At 35.1% G+C, this 17,924-nt stretch overlaps 1 protein-coding gene across 1 annotated transcript; it reads right to left on the bottom strand.

Annotated features, from left to right (window-relative positions):
• Positions 1–15,210: 15,210 nt before the first annotated feature.
• Positions 15,211–15,726, bottom strand: LOC146993937 (protein GVQW3-like). The gene has a single exon (XM_085826281.1). It carries the CDS (start codon positions 15,724–15,726, stop codon positions 15,211–15,213), a length of 516 nt encoding a protein of 171 aa, XP_085682407.1.
• Between the last annotated feature and the right edge of the window lie 2,198 nt (positions 15,727–17,924).

Below are 17,924 nucleotides of genomic sequence, written 5' to 3'. Positions count from 1 at the left end.
GAACAGTTCTCTCTAAATGATTTGTCTTCCCTATGAACATGTGTATGGCTGTTTAAATCACACCTTACTCATAATGACTTATTACATACGTCACACATAAGGTTTCTCCTCAGTATCAGCATGCTCTTATTTAATTCATTTTTTCCCCTCCAAATGATTTATTACATACTTTACACGCATGAAGTTCCTCATTTGTATACAAGCATATGCGTTTTAATTGAAACTTCTGCCTAAATGACTTATTAAACATATCTCAAATATGAATATACACTTCTCCATCACATATACACTATTCCATGAATGAGAATGAGATCACTTAACCTACATTATCCAACAAATGACGTCTTGCATATTTCACATACATGAGGCTTCTCTCCTACATCAATGAGCATATGGTTAATTAACCCACACTATTGAGCAAATGAAATGTTATTCACACACATGAGGTTTCTCTGCTGTGTCATTAAGTAAATGCCTGTTTAATTCACCCTTTAGTCTACATGACTTCTTACATATTTATCACATGAGATATCTCTCCTGCATGAATCAGCATATGGTCATTTAGACCACACTTTTGAGCAAATGAAGCGTTGCATACCTCGCACACATGAGGTTTCACTCCAGTATGAATACGTAGATGCCTGTTTAGATCACACTTTAATCTAAATGATTTCTGGCACACCTCACACACATGAGGTTTCTGTCCTGTGTGAATAAGTATATGCCTATATAAGGTACACTTTCCTCTGAATGACTTATTACATAATTCACAGACATGAGGTTTTATTCCTTTGTGAATAAGTATATGGTTTTTTAAACCATCCTTTAGCCTAAATGATTCATTACATACCTCACATACATGAGGTTTCTCACCTGTGTGAATAAGCATATGTTGTTTTAAATGACACTTATATTTAAATGATTTGTTACATACCTCACACACATGAGGTTTTTCTCCTGTATGAACACGCATATGTTCATTTAACGTAAACTTTTGAGAAAATGACATGCTACATACCTCACACACATGAGGTTTCTCTCCTGTGTGAACAAGTAGATGCCTGTTTAAATGATACTTAGATCTAAATGACTTGTTGCACACCTCACATGCATGAGGTTTTTCTCCTGTGTGAATGCATATATGTCTGTTTAATTGATATTTTAGTCTAAATGACTTATGACATACCTCACACACATGAAGTTTCTGTTGTGTGTGAATAAATATATGCTTGTATAAAGTACGCTTTTCTCTGAATGACTTATTACATAACTCACAGACATGAGGTTTCTTTCCTTCATGAATAAGTAAATGACATTTTAAGCGATCTTTCAGTCTAAATGATTCATTACACACCTTACATACATAAGGTTTCTCTCCTGTGTGAATAAGCATATGTTCTTTTAACTGAAACTTATGTCTAAATGATTTGTTACATACCTCACACACATGAGGTTTCTCTCCAGTATGAATAAGCACATGTTTATTTAACATAAACATTTCAGAAAATGACATGTTACATACCCCACACACATGAGGTTTTTCTTGTCTATGAATAAATATATGACGTTTTAAATGAATCTTTTGCCTAAATGATTTGTTACACACCTCACACATATGAGGTTTCTCTCCAGTATGAACAAGCATGTGCTTATTTAAAACACTCTTTGTTCCAAATGACTTATTACATACCTCACACCCATGAAGTTTATCTCCTGCGTGAATAAGCATATGGTTTTTCAACTCAAACTTCTGCATACATGACTTTATACATACCTCACACACGTGAGGTTTTTTTCCCATGTGAATATGCATATACTTGCTTATATGACAGTTTAGTCTAAATGACTTATTACATACTTCACTCACAAAACGTTTCTCTGCTGCGTGAACAACCATATATGCTGGTTTAACTTAGGCTTTAGCATAACCACCTTCTTACATACCTCGCACAAATGAGGATTCTGTCCTATGTGAACGAGCATAAGCTCATTTAATCCACCCTTCTAATTGACTTGTTACTTACCTCTCATACAATAGAACTTTCTGTTGAGATGGAAGGTACAAGTTTATTAAAGAAATTTTTTTCTGTGCATGACATTTAATATATCTTTTAGAAGTGAAATTACTTCTTTATATAGACAAATATAATCTGACAACTTTGATATCATATAAGTCGCTACACACCTTACTATGTCGCTTTGTGTTTTGCACACATTTATTTTAAATGAAGTAGTTGCTGGATGCTTCACGGTAATTTTAATTATCTTGCCCAAATGCACAGGGTTAAAAATATAACAGTACATATTATACACAACACATACTTAGAATGTGATATACTTCACAACAGGATGTTTGGGAATACATCATAAAAAATGTTTCTATTTTGCATAAATATTAATTCTCGTTCTATCACTGATAAGACTTTAATTATGAATTTATGCAATCAAATTACACATGCTACTTCACCAACTGTATGAAATTTTATTTTTCTTCAGTTGTTAATTACCACTTATTTGATTGAAGAAGTTACTTATTTAAACCTGCTGAACAGATTCCGTATTTCACTGCACACAATATGCAAAATATTTTGCTGTACAGAAAAAAAGAAACTTCATATTAGTTTGTAAAAAAAACTGTTCGTTCACTGTTTCAAAACAAAGAAACGTGATATTAGCTTTGAAAAAACTTTGTTCATTCACTGCCGCTTCGGCACACACAGAGATTAAAACTTGCCGGAAACCTTCAAGAGTAGAAAGGGATGCGATATACGATGCGTTAAGGTACTTTCTCTGCTGTAGAAAGATCTAGCCATAATTTCGTCCCCGATTATTTGACACCATGCTTATTTCATGAGTCAGAAGTCATATACGCCACAATATGATTAAATTTCGAATTTTTTAGAATTGTTAACCAGCATTCATTAAGAACTTCCTTATTTGAAACTGCTACATAGTATTCAGTTTCACGGTACATAACTTACGAAGCATTTTGCTGCAAAAGCAGACAACTTCATAATATACATACCGAAACAACGAAAACCGTACTGAGTAACGGGTACATCGATTAGCTCGAAGTACCGATTCGGTAATTCCAAATTCATTTCTTTACTCGCATTAGTTACTACACTAGAGTCGGTGTTGATTAGTTGCACGATGCGGTTTATTCCAAGGAGGATAGGCTAAAATAGAATCTATCCTAGAATAGATCTATTCGTATCCGAATAAACCAAGGAGGTTAGCCTAAAATAGATTTCCTTGGTTTATTGGAATACGAATGATGCAGAGTCGTAGCTAGAGTTTTCAGCGCCCAGGGACAACTGAAGATTTCGAGCCCCATACTGCTTGCCAAGGATGGAAAATATTTAATTCTAAAATGCCGTAACATCAGTTTGGCGCCCCTTGGATCCTGCGCCCGGGGATAGTTGCCCCCCTTGCCCCCTCTAGCTACGCCCCTGGAATGATGCGGTTGCTGTGCGTCACAATGACAATGCGCGCATAATTTTTGATTGATAATTTCGAATTTTTTGGTTAATTCATCGGGCAAACGCTTGTTTACATTAGGATATTCTTCGGAGAACAGCCTTGACGCCAAAAAAGGGAGAGCGGGATTGTGATATATTAATATATATCGAATCAAAAGTAATTGCCCTGCGTTTGTGGCATAAATGCACAATACTTGACTTTTATAGCAATATAACAGAACTAAATTAGCAATCAGTTACCAAAAAAAAAATACATACACTTCTTAATCCCGCTTTTCAAGATATATTTTCCTTTTCTCCCTAGTTCCTATTCCTCACATGATATATACTTCCGTTGGCATAATTAAATGTCGTGGGAGCTGTGACAGCGAACGTGACACACGTATTGCAGATCTCTCCATATTTCTTACGAACTAACCCAGTATCTTAGGCGGTCAATGATTACTACTATTGAGTTTACCTTCGGGTAACCTAAAATGTCCTTTTGGAGGACACCAAATGATCCTGATAATGTGACGAGCGATGAAGATTCCGAGATTTCTTTCAAGTCTAATGAAACCTTCCTGCTTCGAAAAGAAGAATATATGTTAGAACCGAAGCCGAAAAGAAGCAAGAATAAGAAAGTGAAGACGATGTCTGACAGCGAGATTCAACCTTCTACCAGCAACGCGACTGAAGCAGACTTGACCGAAGATCAGAAGCGTGACTATATATTGAGGATAAAAATTAAAGCGCACGGAGTAGATAACGTACTAGAAACTTTGGATGGAAAACCACGAAATGCAGTACAGACGAAGGAGACCGAGAAGAATAAAGGGACAACTCCTCAAAATAGCTGATTCCAGACGAACAAATCCCGATGGGAATACTTGCTGAAAATAGTTTCCAAGAGCTGGATGCAAATGAAAAGAATAACCACAGCTGAAGAAATATCACCACCGATCGTATTTTAGCAGAAAAAAAATTAACTGGATGAAAGTGAGAGAATTACTTTATACCGTATACACGGACGAATTTGAAGCCGAAATGAAAATTCATTCGCTCTACGTAAATGTTAAGACTTCTAAAGAATATCGTGCTGCTACTAAACTGTTACAAGGAAAGAATATCCTTTTCCATACCTATCAATTCGAGAGCGGAAAAACTTTAAAAGTAATTTTGAAAAAAACCTGCCAGAAACTATGCAAGAAAATCTGATCAAAGAAGACCTAGAACGAATGAAGTATCATCAAAAATATAAGTCATCAAAGTCAAACAATTCATCAAAGCATGCAATGTTACACGCAGCAAAAAGAACAATTTTGAAAGAATACCTATTTTCCTCATCGAGCTAAAGAAAAATTCATCTGACTACATAATTCAACATTTTAATAATGTGTTCAACGTTAACGTTAAGATTGAGTAATACCAGCCAAAGAAACGCATATATTAGATTTCAAGAATATGGACACTCTCAGCACTTATACACGAAACCGAACGATGTTGCAAATGTGGAATCACCATCCCAGTAAATTTTGCCCACTTAAACCCGAAAAAAAACCGACCTGTATTTCTTGTGCAAAACAACATCTCAGTTCCTATCGTGGGTGCCCTGTATATAAAAAGAAATACGAAAGAAAATACACCATGCCAAAGATTCCAGCATTCATATCCAAACAAGGAGACTTCCCTTTACTTCTCTCGAACTCCAGAGTAGAAAGCAACAACTCTCAAAGTACCATGAGCAACGATAAAGCGAAGAAAGCCATCGAACCCCCACCAGATGACCTAACAGAAGCGCTATCATGGCTCAGAGTTCCGAAAATTAATAACATGCTACGTAACGTCATTAATGATATCCAGAAGATTCGCTCCGCGAAAAATGCTGCAGAAAAATTTATGCTGGATTTCCAAGCAGCAATGTCTCTAATGGAGTTCGCAGAAGATTCAAATTAGACGCATTACCCTGTATTTAACTGTAGAAAACACCTGGACTTTTTACTAATTATTTTTCTCTCCCATCTCTTTTAGGTTCGCCTAACTTCTTTTTTTCAAACAGTTCCTCTCGGGTTCAGTACTTGAGTGGGTGACCACTCACGTGACTGGCCTCGACGAATCGCTTCTCCAGAATCCGTGAAGAGAAGCTCCCAGCTCGGACGGCTAGCCACGAAGGAATGTCAATGTTTACTTTTCGACTTTTGTACTTTTGTGCGTACCAGAGCTACGCTTAAGTTGGCGCGATGATTTTTTCCCCCTTTATTTTTCAATAACGACGCCTTACGGCACATTAATTAAGTTACACAGTTAATCTGCTACATGCTGCGAAATTCATGAACCAATTTGGTTTTGAATGAAATGTCGTCCATATCCGGAAAGAAGCCAAGTTGACGCAACCAAGACTGCGAACAATATCCCTGATAAGCTTCATGCTTAATATATATAATAAAGATAATTATATATGTATTTTCGCACAACATCGAAAAGTGAAGTGTTCAGGAACTTTGTGTGAAATTTCTGTTAAAGGACCCATTGTGTATCCATGTAGAGAATGAACATCATCCTGCTGTCTGAAGCAAGTTATCTACTGTCAAAGCTGTCAACTGATAGTTTTCTATGTAGTGTAGAAATTTGGTATTCTAGGAAGTGGTTCACAAATCATTAGAAAAAAAAGCAGTATTTTAAAAGAGCACATGTATTCCTATAGAGGAGAGGAACCTTACGTGTGTGAGGTATGTAATTTGTCATTCAGACAGAAGGGTAATCTATACAAACATGTGCTTATTCACACAGGAGAGAAACCTCATTTGTGTGAAATATGTAACAAGTCATTTAGACGAAAGGATGATTTAAACAAGCATCTGCTTTATCATACGGGAGAGAAACCTCATGTGTGTGAGGTATGTATGAAGACATTTAGCCAAAAGAGTCATTTAAACAAGCATATGCTTATTCACACTGGAGAAAAACCTCATTTGTGTGAAGTATGCAAAAAGACGTTTAGTCAAAAGTGTAGTTTAAAAGAGCATATGCGTATTCACACAGGAGAAAAACCTTATGTGTGTGAGGTATGTAGTAAGACATGTAGACAAAAGCATGATTTAAGCAAGCACATGCTAATTCACACAAAAGAAAAACCTCATATGTGTGAAATATGTACAAAGTCCTTTAGTCAAAAGGGTCATTTAAAGAATCATGTGCTAATTCACACAGGAGAAAAACCTCATGTGTGTGAAGTTTGTAAAAAGTTATTTAGCCAAAAGAGTAATTTAAGGAAGCATAAGCTTACTCATACAAGAGAGAAATTTCATCTCTGTCAATTATGCAATGAGTCATTTAGACAAAAGAATAATTTAAACAAGCATATGCGTACTCATGTCAGAGCGAAACCTTGTGTATGAAGTTATGTAAAATCATTTATGGTAAAAGATTGATTTAAATATGGATATCCACAGAAGAGAGAAATCTCATTGTGTGTGTATACTACAAGTCATTTGGACAGAATTTGAAGAAACAAATGTTTTCTACACAGAAGTGAAGCTTCCTGTCTTTTTAATAGATGTTTAATTAGTAACAGTGCATGCTTACCAATGTAGGCCATGCAGAAAAGAAACCTTATCATGTGACGTCAAGACTGCTTCAGTCATGCCAAATGGCAGAATTTAGGGATGGCAAAAAGATTTGTAGATTTTCATTAAAGGTGGATAAAAATTACTGATGATCCTGTATGAGGTGTGTAAATTTTCAGTTGATCAAAATAAATCGCAAAATATTTTTTTTATTTCCACAAGAGAAAAAACTTCATTTTTGCAAGACTAATCTGAAGTCTTTGTAAAGAAATTCTGATTTAAAGCAACATTTGCTTATCCATCAAGTCTTTTTTTGAAAGAGATTTATTTATTTATTTATTTTATGGTGGACACTAGTCATTTTAGGCTTTGTCCAGAAGCTGTGGTAATTTTATTATGGGGCACCTAATAGGGGGCTGCCATTATCTCCTATGAAAAATAATTTATATCTTTAATAGAAAGACAATTTACATCATGCCTTCTCCAGTATTTGAACCTGGGCCCTTTGTTATGGCATTCAGAGTCACTAACCACTCCTGTGTGAGTGGCATGACAGAGAACTTGAAAGCAGGATATGCTTAAATGGATTGAAAAAAGGTTTAGAGTTTTTCTTTTATTCATATTCAGGTCTTATGTATCCTTATCCCTTTTGAAATCTGAATTTATACTGGATTGTGCTTTTTACTTTTTGCAAGCAGTACAAAGATGTGAAATATATTGTTTTGTGAAATCGTCCTTGGGACTGCAGGTTCCTATTTTTTGCTTTCTCATCAAAAGTGAACCTTGCACATATTTGGTCATAAATACCAAAATGAGAACTCGCTGAGTCTCGCACTTATTTATTTCATAAATGCTGATATTATCCCAAATGAGAACTTGCTAAGTAAGTGTAATGCACACAGTATTGTAAATTTAGAAGACTATTTAGACTGTGTGACCACAGGCACAATATGCAGCTTGTATTGTTTTCCAACAAAACCAGATCTTCTTGAGCAAATAAGATTTTTTCCTGTGGCTGTATGCAAATAGTTTTAAAGGCATTTTTTGCATACAGTCACTGTTCACTATCATCTCACAAGTATTCAATATTTTTATCACCTACCAAAATGCTCTGTGCGGATCAAATTCGGAAGTATGGCTAAATGTTTGCACACATGTAATGTAACTTCTGCTGAAGTTGAGTCTTTCTGAGTTTAGTGCAGATACTTATCACCGCTTTGCCATTAGTAATAGAAATGGGTAATATAACTTGTGTTAAAGTTGACTCTAAGTTTAATGCAGATACTTATCACAGCTCTGCCATTAGTAATAGCAATGGCTTCCTTGTACCCTTCATGAAATAATATATTAAATGCTTCTATTCATGATAAACAAATATTCAGTATCATGGCTATTCATCTCCAGTATATGTCAGTGTATAATGTTAAAAAAACAACTACAATGTTACCACATATTATATTGGGGAAAAGAAATAAGCTTCTCATAAAAATTTTCTCTCAAATCTGATACATACCGAGTAGAGCAACTGTATGTTTGTAAAGTATATAAGAAGATATTTTTCTCAAATATATTCGATCGAGTTTTATTGTGTACAAAGTAGAGCAACGCTATGTGTGTAAAGTGTATAAGAAGATATTTGGCAAATATTTTTTCAATTTAATAAGAAAATTGCACATGTTATATGTGATATTTCTTAAAAAACTGTTCTGTGTTTTTAATTCAGTGATGAAAGAAAAAATTTTTAATTTTCAAGGATTTGCAGTAATTTTATAATCATGAGGACTTGTGTGCCCAAAAAAAAATGTCTGTCTTTCAACTTGCAACTCATGCTCAGTCTTTGAACATTAGCAAAAATTATTTTAAGAACCTGAAGCCTAAAAAGTTTCCCCAGACAGTACCCATAACTTTGAAGCTGAATATAACTTAACCAGATACACTAATCCAACATGCTGTGAAGTATAAATTAAGATATAACATTTCAAATCCCAAAATTAACTGAAAGAGCATCATATAGCATATCTTCACATCATTAATGCTGAGATACTTTTAATTGCTGAAGTAGGCATACAGACAAAATTTATTTTAAATATTTCATATGTCATTTTCCATAATTACTGAGAAAGTGTCTGTAAATAATACATTTTATTAAGCAGTAGCTTTTCTGAAGAAATACTCCTGCCAAAAGAGTGCATATAAGTATACAAACACATACCTATAAAATTATCTATACGTAAATATATTTAATTTTTAATTATGCATACCTCCCCCCCTCCCCCGCTAAAAGAGTCACAAACTTGTTATGACCTTGAAGAGTAATCACAAACTGGTTTACCACATCAGAGAGAAATTTTTATTTGTATATCTTTATGTCTATTTCAGTGATGCATCCTGTGCTACCCTCCTTTCTAACATTCTCCTTATTCCATGCCAAACATGCACATCTATTGGTCTTTTACACTGTTGTTTGCACTTACATAGTGATCTTATTTAAAAAGAAGGGGGTAGGAAGAGAAAAAAATCAGACAGTTGCTCAAATTTGGCATTAAAATTCTAAAACATAAAGGAAAAAAAAAAAAAAGCCTTTAAGTGTGTGTGTGCAAAAAAAAAAAAAAAAAAAAAAACTAAATTGGAGGTTTTGCTGAGGATAACCAAAAGTGCTGTTTGCAGTTCACTGTTGTGCTAAAACAGAAATACCCATAGGAGAAACTATAATCTGTAATCGGAATAATGAAAATTTTCAGAAAAGTGGGAAACCATGCGGATGAATTTTACACACATAACTAGGTTACCAAATACTTTGATACAGAAGTAATTATACAGGGGTCTACTGCATTCGCAGTACTTCCATGTAAACCTGATGTAATTCCACAATGGGCATGGTGATGAAAAATGCCAGAATAGATTACCAAATAGATACTTTTTGGCCAGTATCATGGGTTGCCATGTAAATACACACTGATGAGCAAAAATTAAGGACAAAGTTGAAAAATTAGCTTATCTATAGAACAAAGGTGCAGAGTGGATTGAAAGACTAATCAGGAGATCAACTAGGGTCAGATACATTAGCACATGTGCATATATGCAGCTAGAGGTAATGAAGGAGTGTCGGATGGCTGTAGGTGTGAGCTCAGAATTTTGGGAAAGCTCTTGCATGGCATATATTAGTCTGAATGATGTTGAGTTGCTGCATCAGTGTAAAATGTCAAAGAATAAATCTTTTAGATGACATCTGGAGGCTTTTACCCGAGGTCGAATCATTGGGAAGACCGAGGAAGGTCAAAATGTGGCAAGTATCACTGTGGAGTTCGGGATTGCTCACAGCATTGTTTCATGACTTTGGAGAGCACTTCATACTAAAGGAACAATTATTTGGTGGTTCAGTAGTGGTCATTCATGAGCAACCACAGCACTGGATGACCAGTATATTGCCCTATAGGCAAGAAGAAACAGTCAGGAAATCTCGAGACACATGGAACATGCTAATGGATGACTGATATTGCATTTTACCATAGCCAGGAGCACAATAGTGATCTGTTTGCATGAAGACATATATGGTGTATACCATTAACACCTGCTCATCAGAGAAGGCATTCTCTGTGGTGCAGGAAACTCCAGAATTGGACAGATAATTTAATTGGGTTGAGTACTCTTTACGGATGAGAGGAGATTTAGTCTGAGGTGCGATTTGAGACTGGAGAGAGCAGGGAACACACAATAACCCCTTCAACTCCATCAAAAGGGACCGGTTTGGAGGTTGCGGAGTTCTCGCTTGGGGAGATGTAATGCTTGGTAGCCGTATCGATCTTCACATCTTCCAAGGAGGTTCAGTCACTTAGGATTGCTATTGTAATGAAGTTCTCCTTCCTAATATGCATCTTTTCAGAGGTGCTATACATGTCCTTATTTCCTCTTCATGAACGATAACATTCCATCTCATTGCACAGTTGTTGTCGAAGAGCTGTTGGAGAGAGAGGGTATTGAACAGATGGATTGACTGGCAAAGTGTCCGGATCTAAATCCCATCAAGAACTTATTGAACTTTTTAGGCAGACGTGTGGCAGCACACAACTTATCACTAATAATGATTCCGGAGTTACAATAGGAATGAGCAGCACCTCAACAACTCATTAACAACCTCATATTCAGCATGAACAAATGATGTGAAACCTGCACAGCAGTCGGGGGGAGATCGTATCTCCTACTAAAGGCTGGATGTTTTTTGTTGGACATCTGTCATGTAGATGTTTCTGTCTTCTGTCACATTGTGCTCCATGCTGCTTTTTCAATAAAAAGTTCCTTTTTATCATTTTGATTTCTGGTTTGGGAAATTTCGCTTAGATTATCCATGTTCTTATATGTTGGGGATCTTATGGTATTATTTTTTTTTTATTTGAAAAGCTTATGCACAACATTATATTGAAAAAAAACCATCTCGTCCTTAATTTTTGCACACCAGTATACATTGGTGTCATGTTGCATTGCCCTATCATTGTTTTATATTAGCTTGTCAGTAGGATCGCAGATAATCGGTACCAAATATGTAGTAGAATACAGATATCATTATATTACGTAAATCAAACAAGCAGTATATATATATATATCTTTGTATTTGAATGAAGTATTAATATTTTCAATAACATATAGTTATTTAGTGTTATGTATGAGATGAAATTATCCTCACTAATAAAATTTCCTCATTTTTAATTATGCATCTCATTATATTAATGAATACTTAGCATAAGCGTTATGATAATGAATATTGAATACCTTTGAATACTTATACCTTTTGTGAATGAATATTGACAAAACTTATTTCCACTGATTTGTCACTTGTAGTAACAGTGGTGTGTATAATTTGTTTTAATGTTATTACTAAAACTTAGTTATTGTTCACTTTACTTCAATAAATTTAAGCTTTCAATTTCCATCAGCGCACTAACAATAAAAAAAAACTGAGATAATCCCTCAAAACTGAAAATTAAAAAAATCCACTGACACACGCCTATGATGTCACCAGCTACTTATGTTAATAACAAGCATGGCACGATCAGAGACAGACAGCCGAAAACAGGTTTGTACAAGAATGCAATAACACTGCTGCATGGACTAACTTGTTTAATAAACATAAATTATAAAAGTGTCGTACATCTAATCAACAAGTTCTATGTTATGCTGATATGAAGTGCATAAACAAATTTTTCCAGTCTTAAACAAAAAGAAGTTTTGTATTGTTAATTGGAAATTTTCGTATAGTTTCATTTTTTGTATTGTTACGCTGATAGTGTATTTTTGTTAGGTAAGTATATTTAAATAAAACTGATCTCTTGAAAAAATTATGTATCACATCTTTTAATATAAGTTAAGGGATTACTTTTTAATAAAAAAAAGTGTAAGCTTTAAGTTTTTTTTTTTTTTTCGGGGGGGGGGGGTCCAAAAAAAGTGTAAGCTTAAGTTTTTTCTTTTTTTTTTTTTAATACAGATGTTTTTTGTAAGAGGTTAATTATTGAGAATTATATTTTATTCAAAAATTACATGAAATTTTATCGTTATGTCAAATAATTAATTGAAAGGGACTTTACTGCAGCATTCCATTGAAAAAGATAATAATAATTAACAGTGGTTTGTTGCAAATAAAATATTTGATATACATATTTCTTTATATCGTGTTTTGCCCTTTTTAACAAATGACAATATGAGTGAGCTGAAGAAAAAATGTTGACTATAGAGTGTTGAATATTTGAAGTGGCATTATTTCATCACCAAGAAATAGTAGATTACTCGTGTGTTTTCTAAGTAATAAAACTACGTCAAATGATTCAACGAAACTTTCAAATCTTAAGGAACATTTAATAAAAATCCATAGTGACTAAAAAGATAAGGATTTGTTAAACAGTCAAAGACAAATATTTGAAAACACCATCATTGCAACAACTCATAGTAACAACATCTAAGCAAGAGGACGATGGACTGCATGGCTTCTTATAACATTTCTTTATCGATTGCAAAGTCTGGAAGGCCATACACTATTGGTGAAGAAACTATTTTACCAGTTGTAAGTGAGGTAATATGCACCGTGTTGCAAAACCAGCTTTCGACATTATAAAAAGAACTCCACAGAGTAATAATACAGTACAAAGAAGGATTGATAAAATGGCTCAGTGGGTAGAAAATTCTTTATGCGAGTACTTAAAAAACATCTGAATTTTCTAGAGAGCTTGACGAGTCCACTTTACCAGGAAACGATACTTTACTTTTAGCTTATGTAAGATTTGTAAAAGAAGAAAAATTTTTCAAGAATTCTTATTTGCTAAATGTTTGGAAATCGATACGAAAGATGAAACATTATTTACTGAATTAAAAGGATTGTTGGATGTAAAAGCTATACCCTTGACTAATATCATTTCTATTGCTACTGACAATGCTCCAGCAATGGCTACTGAGGCTTTCTGGCATACTTAAAACAAGCTATACCGAACGTATTTTCAGTACATTGTTTCATTGATTGACATCATAGGATTTAAAAAAAAAAAAAAAAAAAAACACTTTCAAAGCAGTTTTGCATTAGTAGTGTGAAACAAACTAAAAAATTAATTTGTGTAACTATATAAATGCAGAAATCATGCAAAAACTGTTAACACAAATAACAAAACTGTAAGAAATGCTTTTATATTTTAATATTCACAAGAGGGATAGTATTCTGTTGCATTCAGTTTTCTCAATAGTATAAATACTGCATTACATTACACATAACTGATTTTAATGAATGATGTATTCTTTTAAAATAGTGGAAAATGATAGAAATATCCTTTCACCTTTAGACCAGAAAAATATGTTCTTTATATTGCTCAGCAAAATGTATATAGACTATATGCGAAGAAATATGTTAAAATTCTAAATAAATTATTTAATTATATTAACTCTGAAATTCTTAAAGTATGACATGGCAGTTTTTCAGAAGTCCTATAGCAGTATTCATTAGGACTAAATAATTCAAATTATGTTAAACAACAGAAATGAAATCAGGCTCACAAAGTCAATGACATTACATAACAGAAGAAATGGCTGTGAAGCAGAGAAAAAATCAGGTAATCTGTACACATAAATATATAATTTTTTCTCTGTTTTGCAAATTATAAAGTTTTACATGAAAGGATCTTGCACACGAGTTACGATTGAAAATTAAATTAAATATGCCAACATCTCATTATATAATTACGTCAGTTAAGCAATTAAATGCAATGTACATTGCATTTAATATAAAAATTATTTCTATAATGTTTCTTTCTAAAATTAAATTTCTAATTTAAACTAAAATAAACAAAAAAGGATTTTACAGCCAGCACAGGAAAGGAGAATATAAGAAAAAAACTTTGAATAACATTTATCCCCCTCCCCCATGTTTAATAGCACTCTGAATTTAATCATATCCCCCCCCCCCGTGTATTAAAATTCAAATTTGATTCTTTTTTGTTGATTGGACACCAGATATAATTGTGTAGGAAATATAGATACACCAGATATACGAGGGCTATTTTTTTTTTCCCAACCTCCGATAGGCTATAAAGAAAAAACGGGTGAATATGCAAAAAAGATTTTATTACCAAAAGTAATGTACACTACAGGTTACTTCTCTACATAATCACCTTGACGATTGAGCATTTGTCATATCTGTGAACAAGCTTTGCAATACCCTCTTCATAAAATGTCCCCGCCAATGATTGGAAGTGAGTTGTGACGGTTTCTTTCAGCTCCACGTCATTTTGGAAGCTGTTCCCGCTAAGCCATTGCTTCAGTTCAGGGAACAGATGAAAGTCACTCAGGGCTAGGTCGGGACTATATGGTGGATGTTCGAAAATGTCCCATTGAAATTGCTGAAGGAGCCGTTGGGTTACACGAGCGCTGTGAGGACGGGCATTGTCGTGGATCAGAACAATTCCAGTCAACATGCCTCTTCGTTTGTTTTGAATAGCTCTCCGTAAGTGTCGCAAAGTTTCACAATATGAATCTGCATTAATTGTTGTTTTGGCTGCATAAACTCCACAAGCAACACGCCTTTTTGGTCCAAAAAAAAAAAAACAGTTGCCATAACCTTACGGTTGTTAAAGGTTCGTTTGAATTTTGTGGGTCTCATTGGAGAATTTGTGTGCATCCACAGTTGTGATTGTCGTTTCGTTTCGGGCGTGTCATATTTGAACCCATGTCTCATAACCTCTCACAATGGATTTCAAAAACTCTTCTCCGTCAGTATTGTAACGGTCAAGAAACTCAAACGCTGCAACCATTCGGCGGGTTTTGTGGTCGTCAGTGAACATCTGTGGGACCCAGCGAGCGCAAACTTTTCTGTAGCGCAACTGTTCAGTAACAATAGAGTACAGGGAAGATCTTGAAACTTCCGGAAATTTCATTGATAGTTCACTTATGGTGAACCTTCGATTTTGCTTAACCGCTTGGACAACTCGTTGAACAATGTCGTCTGTAGCGACAGACTTGCGTCCTTGACCCCCTTCATCATACACATCAGTTCGGCCATTTTTAAACTTTCGACACCATTCACGAACAACGCCATCACTCATAAAGCTGTTTCCATACACTCGACTTATTATTCGATGAATTTCCGCTGCACTGTTCCATTCTGCCTGCAAGAAACGAATAACAGCTCGCAATTCACACTTGGCGGGAGAATCAATAGCGACAGCCATGTTTACATGACTGCAACTCAACAGAAAATGGCGTGTTGAATACGCCAGTGACAGAGCGTGTGGAGGGGGAGATGCGCAGTCGCCTACTACGCACACCAACCACCTGGCGCATACCTGGCCATCATACTGTGCGATTGGAGGTTGAAAAAAAAACAAGCTACGTAATTGTGTAGGAATATTTGTCTCACAATTCGAGTGTCTATATAATGACCAGAGACCAGTTCCACTACTTCTTAGTTTTCGAGATAAGTCCTGATTCTAGCTGAAACATTGATTAAAAAGGCACTTCTTTTATATAACTGAACTGCAATTTAAACAGAAACTTCTTTTGGGGTCTAAAATTTTATTTAAAGTAATAATTAAGCCTTAAAAGATGATTCTTCAAATTCTGAATGCATGCCTATCATTTCCTGTGAAACTAACTCTTTGAGGAAGTTTGAAGAAAGAAAATCTCTCACCCACATACCAAAATCTTATTCATTTCCAAAAGTGATCATTGGGTTGTGAACATCTGAAGCTACTGACATCACACAAAGCACTTGCAGACATTTTTGAAAGATGTAACCAAATGTGGAGGTACAAAAATTGTCTTGTACAGAAACTTATTCTTACCATACAAATCAAACTTCAAGATTTGAGCGAAATCCTCCTTCCCAGTCACATTCTGTTTGATAACTAGAATTATATAGGCAGGATTGGAGAATGTACTCAGAAAATGTTCCACTCCTCTATCTCTGTTTTCATACTAACGCAGTTAAAATTTATTGTCATACTGTAGCATTCTGTCTATTATATTAATGATGACTTAACTATTTTTACACTTTTTTTCACAGGTGTGTTGAAAAAATAATGATCTTTGTTTCTGTCAAACAGACATTATATTATCATATTCAGAGCTTAAATTGAGCTGAAGCTCAACTGAGTGATTTCTCAGTTGAGTGAAATTTAAATTCTAGATGGAGCTTCAAATATGATGAAGTTTTAAATTATGACTAAACTATTTATCATTAAATTTTCATTGTCTGTTTATATTTTATTGAATTTAAAAGTTAATCTTGTAATTATTTCATTAGTTATTTATTTATTTTCGTTCATCTTTCTTGACTGCCTTTACAGGACCTCCAGCATTTCTAACTTTAGAAAATAAGTTCTGGTAATGACATCACTGAAAATAAAAAGGGTAAATAAATATTGATACAATAATTTTCACTTAGATGTTTACTTCTTTAAAAGACAAACTAGATTTGTTGGTTCAAAATGACAAACATCAGTAGTATCCGATCATTATCAAATTTTCTAATTTGTTGAATGGATTGCAGGAAAAGGCACAAATGTTTTGGGAATATAAACGAAATCAGCTGGTTTTGCCTATTGAATAATCTGAAATTTATATTTTAAAAATCTAATTCCTGTTATTTATTAGTGAACTTTTCTATTTATTTTGCCCCCTCAGGGGACTCACTTTTGTGAGTACGGGTGTGGCAATCCCGAGGTACCCTAGCCCTTCAGGGGATCATTTTCTTGGTGAGACGGGTGTCACGATCCTGGAGCCCCAGTGATCTATCCTCTTTTCCGTCTCCTCTCCTCTTGGCTGGAACTTTTTTTCCTTCCCTTCTCCCTCGTGGTTTCTCTCTACGGAGTTTGGGGCTCGTCACGAGAGACTGGAGCAGTCCTTGCATCTAGTTTTCGAGTGGCGAGAAAACTGCCCACGTGTTTGCCGTGCGTGGAGACCCGTGTCGCTGGAAAGGAGGGTCCTGGTAGTTGAGGGGCGAGGTACTGTCCCCAACACACTGCTTTGGCCTCTGCTTCAGCTAAACGGGAGGCACCTTAGTCGTCCTCACGGGTGTCAATCGGATGGTCACTAGTCCTTGTGTCAGTGGCTTGGCGTCAAGCTCTCGGGAGTACCTGCTTTCGGGAAAGCCGACTGTGGGGCTTCAGTTTGCGTATAGGTCCGGCTAGCCCTAACACAGGAATCTGTGTTCCCTTGTTGGGCTCCGTGGTGGGCGGGGCCGTCGGACCCGAATCTTTTCTTTCTTAAATATGGCTTCTATGTTTCTTCTCAAATCAAATGAAAACGACCAAAGTATTGAAATAATTGATAAATCTCTTACTAAGAAAATACGTACCGATGCAAATGCCAAAGTAATCACTGATAATCCACGCTTCCTTGACCCTCAGGAAGCTCACTTTTGTGAGTA

The sequence above is a fragment of the Stegodyphus dumicola genome, chromosome 11 (genome assembly GCF_044657685.1).
Source record: "Stegodyphus dumicola isolate Sdum_Otavi_A_Nest chromosome 11, ASM4465768v1".
Classification (NCBI taxonomy): domain Eukaryota; kingdom Metazoa; phylum Arthropoda; class Arachnida; order Araneae; family Eresidae; genus Stegodyphus; species Stegodyphus dumicola.
Note: the sequence above shows the minus strand (reverse complement) of the source record. Positions and strands in the feature narration are given on the sequence as shown.